The sequence below is a fragment of the Vidua chalybeata genome, chromosome 7, assembly GCF_026979565.1.
Source record: "Vidua chalybeata isolate OUT-0048 chromosome 7, bVidCha1 merged haplotype, whole genome shotgun sequence".
In the NCBI taxonomy this organism is placed as follows: Eukaryota; Metazoa; Chordata; class Aves; order Passeriformes; family Viduidae; genus Vidua; species Vidua chalybeata.
The window spans coordinates 23,680,699-23,689,166 of record NC_071536.1 but is presented as its reverse complement, the minus strand read 5'-3'; the positions used below and the strand labels follow the sequence as shown (position 1 = coordinate 23,689,166).

At 56.3% G+C, this 8,468-nt stretch overlaps 1 protein-coding gene across 1 annotated transcript; it reads left to right on the top strand.

Annotated features, from left to right (window-relative positions):
* The first annotated feature begins 1,303 nt into the window (after positions 1 to 1,303).
* On the top strand, positions 1,304 to 8,412 carry PLCD4 (phospholipase C delta 4). Its single transcript, XM_053948373.1, is given in 14 exon segments — positions 1,304 to 1,688; positions 2,154 to 2,382; positions 2,605 to 2,734; positions 3,358 to 3,589; positions 3,984 to 4,185; positions 4,452 to 4,596; positions 5,024 to 5,176; positions 5,522 to 5,666; positions 5,998 to 6,183; positions 6,564 to 6,680; positions 6,955 to 7,133; positions 7,269 to 7,404; positions 7,496 to 7,645; positions 7,773 to 8,412. Coding segments are annotated over 14 exon segments (2,496 nt in total). The 3' UTR covers positions 7,880 to 8,412.
* Positions 8,413 to 8,468: the final 56 nt, after the last annotated feature.

Sequence of the window (8,468 nt, the reverse complement as noted above, 5' to 3'; positions counted from 1 at the left end):
AGACCCAGCACTGGGCACACTAGTGGAAGGCATTTGGGATGGCACCCCAACTACTCCCTGTCTCCAGCAACATGTGAGGTCCCCAGGAGTGGACAGATGATCCCTATGTGCCCTGGAGACAGCCAAATAGCCACAGCTTGCTCCACGACTAGGGTGTCTTGCAGGAGCAGGGCCACAGCCCTGGCCAGTGCTGTTCTGCCCTGCTGAGCCACACGGAACAGGAGATGGCTGCTGTCTGGCCTGAGAGCCCATAAGGGTCTGGCAGTTGGGCTTGGCAGCTGCCTGCACGCTGACAGCACCGACTATTCCCAGCCCTGCATGACCGGTGCCTGTGCTGAGTCAGGGACCTAGGGCACAGCTGCCACCCCTGCACCCTGCCACAGAGCCCTTTGCTCCCAGGGACCCTGGGTCCCCTCCTGCACCCAAATCCCAGCCCACCAGCTGTGGCATCCGCTCCTCCAGGGCCCAGCTCCAGCACCTCGGTGATAGGCACATCCAGTGATTTGTCAGCATAATTAAAGTCTCAACAGCCTAATCCTTGTCCAGTAGTATTTATAGTCCCACTCACTGCCATGTGTTCCCTGTACAGCTGCAGGTGCAGTCACTGCCTGGGGTGCTGGTATTCCCTGGGGAGATGAAGCTGTAGGAGCTGAGGGTCATTGCTCTTCCTTGCTGTCACAGCTGTGCCTCTCCCTTACTTTCACATTTGCTGGTTGGGGTTGTTTCCTAGGTGGTGGAGGTGCTCTTGGGCACTGCCAGAGAAGTTTTTCCTGGTTTCAGGGGCTGCTTCTTACCTGGGAGCAGCAACCTGGGAGCAGCAGGGCTCTAGTACCTGCTGGGCTGTGGGGTGTCAGTGCTGGCAAGTTTTTCTGTTTTCCACCAACACCTTTTGAGCTCCGGCTTCCCGGTAACACAGGTTAATATTTCATGAGTATGGCGGTGTGAACTCGACACTTAAGGAATGCAGTGACCCAGCAGGAGACAGACACAGGTGCGCTCAGATGCAGGCAGGGGCACACACACCTCGCACACACGTGGGTATCGTTGGAGCCCACTTGGCAGGAACTTGGCACAACATGAAGGTCTGACCTTGCTTCCCTCAGCCACCTTCTCTCTTCCCTCCCCAGCAGCTGCCAGCGTGGAGAAGGCAGAGCTATGGCATCGCTGCTGTGCAACGCCCGTGAGTGCCCCAGCGGAGGATGGGTGCAGGGCAGGGCATTGGGCCATCCGGATTTATGCCAAGGCAAATCTGGCTTCTCGGTTGAGCTCACCTTGCTGCACTCAGAAGCATACCTACCCCAACATGGCCATTGGGATCTGGGCTTGGAAGCACCAAGGGCGGATGGGAAGGGTTGATGGGGAATTACCCTGTGCACCTCTTGTGGTGAAGGGAGTTTGTTTCTGGTTTGTCCCTCCTCCCTCACGGATTGAGGGACCACGTGTGACCCTGGAGGTGAGAGGAAGCAAAGTACCAGGGTGCAGTGTCTGGATACCCCCACCCTCAGTGATGCAGCCCATGCTGCCCCCAGGCATCCAGCTCACAGACACACTGGAGCAGATGCAGCAGGGGACTCTGATGCGCAAAGTCAAGTCCAAGAGCTGGAAGAAGCAGCGTTACTTCAAGCTGCAGGAAGACTGCATGACCATCTGGTACCAGTCCAAGAGGACAGGCAAAACTGAGTCTGCCTGTGAGTACCAGCTGCTGTGTGTTGGCCATGAGGCCATCAGTAGGTTTTAGAGTGAACAGGGATGTGAAGGTATGGAGATTCTTTGGCCATGCTTGCTAAGGGTGCTGGGAAATTGAAGAAAGGCTCTGCATGCATGTGTAACCTCTCCTTGAAACATCCTGCCCCCAGCAGGACCCATAGGTCAAAAGGGCTGAGTAGAAATTGCAGCTAATACAAATGGAGCCTCTGGAATGCCAGTGCAGAAGTAAGCAGACAGAGGGGCAGATGGATGACTGGCTGATTTGATAGTTCAGTGGTTAATGGATAAATAACTAGCTCAGTGGATGGATGGATGGATGGATGGATGGATGGGATGGATGGATGGATGGAGTGGAAAAAGGAATGACTGGAAGATGTCTGTGGGCTGTGCCCCTTGCCCTGTGGTCCTTATCTCCTACAGACAGGCCTCCCCTCCCTCTGCCCCAGTCTCCATCAGCGATGTGGAGACGGTGCGGGAAGGGCACCAGTCGGAGGTGCTGCAGAGTGTGGCTGAGGAGTTCCCCCCTGAGCGCTGCTTCACCATTGTCTTCTACGGCCGTCGTGGCAACCTGGACCTCGTTGCTGGCTCGGCAGAGGAGGCACAGTGCTGGGTACAGGGCCTACGTCAGCTCATTGAGGTAGCCACCACCATGGACCAAAGGGAGAAGATAGACCAATATCCTTCCTGAGAGCACCACTCTGTCCCCTACACCCATTGCTGACCATCCCCCAGGCCCTGTATCTTCAGCCTTACCCCAGCATGTGTGTAGCTGTTCTGGGTCCCACCATCTGCATCAGTGCAGGGCACAGGAAAGGGAAAAGATGCCCTCTGATACTACCCAGCCCCTTTTCTCATAGCCAAGGTCCTTTCCCTTAACATTTGCCCTGTTTCCTGCACATGGATTCGTGACTGGTTCCAGAAAGCTGACAAGAATAAGGATGGGCGCATGAACTTCAAGGAGGTGCAGCGTCTCCTGAAGATGATGAACGTGGACATGAACGAGGATCATGCCCTGCGGCTCTTCCAGGTAAGCACTGCACCTGAGAGCCTGGCGGGATTGGAGAGGGACTGGAGGAGCTGGAACAACCTGTACAATGCCTCCTTGCAAAAGGAGGTCACTTTCATCCATCCATCCATCCATCCATCCATCCATCCATCCATCCATCCATCCATCCACCCATCCATCCATCCATCCATCCATCCATCCATCCATCCATCCACCCATCCATCCATCTACCTGTTTACCCAAACTAACACCCATTTGTTAATTTATTTGTTAAACTAACATGCTCTTCCTTCTTCCATTAATTTGTCCATCCAGCTGCTTATCTGTCTACCCAGTTAACCAGCCATCTGCTTTCTTATCCCTCCCATCCATCCATTCATCCATCCATCCATCCATCCATCCATCCATCCATCCATCCATCCATCCATCCATCCATCCACCCAACCAGCCTTCCATCTGCCCATTCATCTCTTCCGCCATTGATCAATGCCTGCCACTGGCACTGGTGTGGAGCCCCTGTGCCCTCTCTTTGAGGTGGGAGAATCCTCCCACAGCCACTTCAGTGGCCAAGACACCCTGTTTTGCCCCATCTGAGGCCCCATCTGATTTGCACCCGTGAGCTGAGGGAGCTTCCTTGCAAACAGGATGCTGACAAGTCAGAGTCAGGGACGCTGGAAGGGGAAGAATTTGTACTCTTCTACAAGGCTCTCACGCAGCGTGAGGAGGTGCTGAGCCTCTTCCAGGAATACTCTGAGGATGGAAAGAAGTTGACACTGCTGGAACTAGTGGATTTTCTGCGGGAGGAGCAGCTGGAGAATGAGGGCACAGAGGAGCTGGCCATGGAGCTCATTGACAAGTATGAACCATCGGAGACAGGTGAGAGCTGGCTCAGACATCAGCTGTGCTCTGCTTGGGGGCAAGGAGGGGTTACAGACTCACAGTCCTGTAGTGGAAGCATTCTCAGCCCCAGCCTGGTGTGAATGGAATACTCACCAAGGTGTGATCTGGGTGCAGTTCTCCTTTATTTGGTCCGTTCCTGGACCATTTTGGTGTAGAAGGTTGACCACCCATGGTGTGCAAGCACCATCTTTGGGATCCACTGCCCACCTTTCCAAAGTTACTGCCCTGCTGCATCTTTCTGTTCCCCAGACTCTGGCAGCAGCTGTGGTCATCAGTTTAGAGACTCTGGGAGCCTCCAGCAGCCCTGTTTGCCCCTGTTCTGTCTCTTCCATGTCCCTGACTGTTGCTGAACCTCCCCCTGTGCCTGCAGCCCGGGCCCGCCATGTGCTGAGTGCTGATGGGTTCCTCATGTACCTCTGCTCCCTGGAGGGCTCCATCTTCAACCCCCAGCATCGGGGGCTGTGGCAGGACATGAGCCAGCCACTCTGCCACTACTTCATCTCCTCCTCCCACAACACCTACCTGATAGAGGATCAGCTCCGGGGCCACAGCAGTATTGAGGGCTACATCAGGTAAAGGGACTGCTCCCTTCCAGCTGCCCTCCAACACCCTCCCACTCCAGTGCCATGTCCTGAGCAGCTCCATAGGGTAAACCCCAGAAGCTCCTTTGCTCCTCTGCAGTCCAGCACTCCTCTGGCCATGCCCTGCATGCAGTAACATCCCCACCCTTGGTGGGTGTCCCCTGGTCCCTCAGGGGTGACACTCACGGGCAGAGGGGAGGGCAGGGAGCTGGTGCCTGGATGAGTGCAGGGTTCCAGGGGTGACAACCCACTCCCAGGGCTCTGAAACGAGGCTGCCGGTGCCTGGAGGTGGATTGCTGGGACGGGCCAAACGGGGAGCCCATGGTGTACCATGGCCACACCTTCACCTCCAAGATCCCCTTCCGGGAGGTGGTGAGCACCCTGGGGAAGTACGCCTTCAAGGTAAAGCACCCTTCCCCAGGTGCTGGTGGTTGTGGGTGGTCCTTGGTGGGTGAGGATACATGGCAGTGGTGGGTCCCTGGAGGGGGAGTGGTACTGAGGCTTACACACCTGGTGATGCAGCAGGACTGGTCACACTGCGGGGAGGAGGGTGGCTGTGTCACTTTCTGGGAGATAGCACTGGGGGGTCTGACCTAAAGCCTGCACTGTGCTGTGCCAGGAGCTGGGGGCTCATGCAGACATGGACTGTTGGGGGTGCAGAGGTGAGATGGAATGTGGGGGATACTGGGGAATTGGAGGGGTATGAAGGTCTCAGAGGAGACAGATACAAGGGGCTCCATCCTGGCACTGATCACGCCTGGATGAAGCCCTTGTGAGAGCTCATCAGCCCCACCAAGGCTTATTTCCAGGTGTGCATGTTGCTCCTCAGACCTCGGACTACCCGGTGATCCTGTCCCTAGAGAACCACTGCAGCATGGAGCAGCAGGAGGTCCTGACTCAGCAGCTCAAGGACATCCTGGGGGAACAGCTCCTCACCACTACCATCGATGGGCATGTCCCCACACAGCTCCCATCCCCAGAGGTATGGACAGAGCACAGCTGTGTAGGAGGACACCTCTGTCCTGCCTGAGAGTGGATCTGCTGTTCAGAGAATGGGCCAACCTGTTCCAGCATTGTCCTGCTCCACTGGAGCATTTGAGGACACTGGGAGTGGGTACTGTGTCCCCATGTTCACAGAAGTGCCAAGGCTGTCCCCAGGGTTGTCTCCCCATGTCCTGCAGAATCAGACAAAACCCTCCTACCCCATCCCCTTCTGAGTGCTGATGGGAGCTGGTTGTGCTGGCCTCCAGCAATGCAGGATCCCAGGGCACAAGGCCCATGGAGGCACTGGGTAGCTCAAGGTGCTTCTCTATCCTCAACCCCACAGGAGCTGAAGCACAAGATCTTGCTGAAGGGCAAGAAGATTGGGCGGCTGGAGGACACCCTGGATGGGCCAGGGGATGAGGCGCCTGATGTGTCTGACGATGACAATGGGGTAGAGGCAGAGGAGGAGAGGCGGAGGGCAAAGGTAAGTGGAACCAGGCTGGGGACCAGCTGGGAGAGCTGAGCCCCTCCCTGGACACAGCTATGAGCTGTGGTGACATCTTACTGCATAGAGGAGAGACAGAGACTGCAAAGACATCACCAGGCAGGGAGGACAGCCTTTTCTGCCCCTGGCCATGTCAGCCTTCTCTTTGTTGTGGTGGCAACATATTGGAGGTCCCCTGCTTGCTCTATTCCTGGCAGGAAGACTGCTCATAGTAGGGATGCTGCCACCCACCAGCACACCCCTGGCTGCTCTTACCTGCCCTGGCTCTACAGCCTCTGGCCTGGGTGAGTGCTGGTGGATGGTGCTCCCATTAGGAGGGACCCAACATGGCTCTGCCTTGTAGAAGGACAAGGAGACCTTGGCACAAGCATTATCCGACTGTGTCATCTACTGCAAGAATGTGCCCTTCCGGGGCTTCCAGGAGGCCCGCAGCCATTCCCGGCCCTCTGAGATCTCCTCCCTCTCTGAAGCCAAGGCCAGGAAGCTCATCCGGGATGAAGGTGAGATGAGGGGGGCAGTGGCACCGGGTGACTGGGACAGAGTAGAGGGGGCTTCCTCATGGGGAGCCAAAGCCTCCAGACACTGGGGTTCCCTCCCTGTCTGGGAGAAACAGGGTCCAGTGGGGCTGTACTTAGGGTTTGGCTCTGGTAGGTCATTAGGTTATTGGCTTAGAAAACAAGGCAGGACATCTGGATGCCTGAGCAGGGAGAGGGATGAGAATTGGTGGTTGGTTAGATAGATAGATTAGATAGATAGATAGATAGATAGATAGATAGATAGATAGATAGATAGATAGGATGGATGGATTGGCAGTACATGTGGGTGACCGTACAGGCCAGAGAATGACCCCATAAGTGTGGGCCTCCTGCTCTATCCCTAGGAAATGAGTTTGTTCGCCACAATGCCTGGCAGCTGACACGCATCTACCCCAGTGGGATGAGGACTGACTCCTCCAACTACAGTCCCCAGGAGATGTGGAACGTGGGGTGCCAGATCGGTACGGCCGGGGTGCAGCAGGGCTGGGGAGATGCCCCAAGTCCTGTGCTAAATGCCACCCTCAACACCTGTATTAGTGCCAGCTACAACCCCATCTGGAGCCAGGTCAGGTTGCTGGCTCTTGCATTGCCCTGGGGGTGTTCAAGCATTATCACCTTATTCCCCTATGCAGCTCCACATCTCTCTGGCTATGGGGACAGGCTGGTTTTCAGCTCAAAGCAGAGTGTGGTATCTCCAAGCTGTTCTGAACCCTTTTCCCTGCCACCTCCCTCCAGTGGCCTTGAACTTCCAGACAGCCGGCATGGAGATGGATTTGTGTGACGGGCTCTTCAGCCAGAACGGCTGCTGTGGCTACGTGCTCAAACCACCCTTCATGAGGGACAAGGACACTCTCTTCAACCCCAGTGACCCCAGTAGCCGGGAAGGCCCCGGCCCCATCACCCTGACAATCCAGGTATAGGGTTGTGGAGAGACCCTGGGGAAGCTGTGACACTGTCCTGGGGCTCTGCTGGTCCCAGTCAGATGGGGACACTGTTGGGCAGTGTGCTGGAGCCAAGTAGCCTCACAAAAGACAGATTTGGCCCTGCAGGTAATCAGCGGACAGCAGCTGCCCAAAGTGGCCAACAGCAAGGAGGGAGCCATCATTGACCCACTGGTGCGTGTGGAGATCTATGGGGTCCCCGCGGATCAGGCGCACCAGGAGACCAAGTACATCGAGAACAATGGTGAGACCCACAGCGGTACCATGGCCCCTGCTGTGCCCAGGCACAGTCCCTGCTGTCCTTCACTCTCTCAGCACCTGCTCTCTCTTCCCAGGGTTTAACCCCCACTGGGATGAGACACTGCAGTTTCAGCTCCACGTGCCCGAGCTGGCCCTCATTCGCTTTGTGGTGGAGGATTATGACAAGACTTCCAGGAATGACTTTGTGGGTCAGTTCACCCTAGCATTTGCCAACATCAAACCTGGTGAGTGGCTGCTGCCCAGTGGTTTTGGGCACCCAGAGCAGCCCTGCAAGCATATCTGGGGCTCAGCTGGGTACTAGAGAGGAGAGTTGGATTCCAATTAACCAGAGCCTTGCTGTCCTTCCTGCAGGATATCGGCACATCCATCTCCTTTCAAAGGATGGCACCAGCATCCCACCCTCTTCGCTCTTTGTCCACATCCGCATCACTGAGCCACCTGGCCCTGAGCAGGACTGAGCTCGTGGGGTGAGCAGCACCCAGATGGAAGCCATAGAGCCAGCTCCAAGTAGCTGGGGCCACAGAGCCATCCACCTTGCCGTCTTGTTGAACTGTTTCTGTCATCCCTGTGTCATTGTTGCTGCTGTGATTCCCTTTGCAGTAGCCTCCGAGGGCTGGGAAAAAGCACTGACCTCCCCTTTCCAGGTTCAGGATGCTGCTGCCCATGCATGAGTGTGGGGTCTATGCCAGTGCAGCTCCCTGCACCCTCCACAGGCACCCTGCCCTGGTCCACGGTCAGAGCTTGACTGTGGGGAGGAGGAGAGATGGTGTGTGGCCCAGCTCTGCTGCAGGGGCTGGTCCCCTCCCAGTCAGGGGAGCAAGGCTGGAGCTGAGCAAACCCCAGGGCTAGGCAGAGCTGGGAGTGGAGTTGGTTCTCACTGCCCCCTAACCCTGCAGAACCCCATCACATCCCTTGGCCCCTACAGCCCCAAATTAACCCTTAAGCCATCTTTTCTCTGTAAGCAACTTAATAAATTGTTCAGTGACAAACAGGTTCGTGTCTGGGTGCAGTAGTGCTGGGGAGAGATGAGGAGCTGAGCTTGGGTTT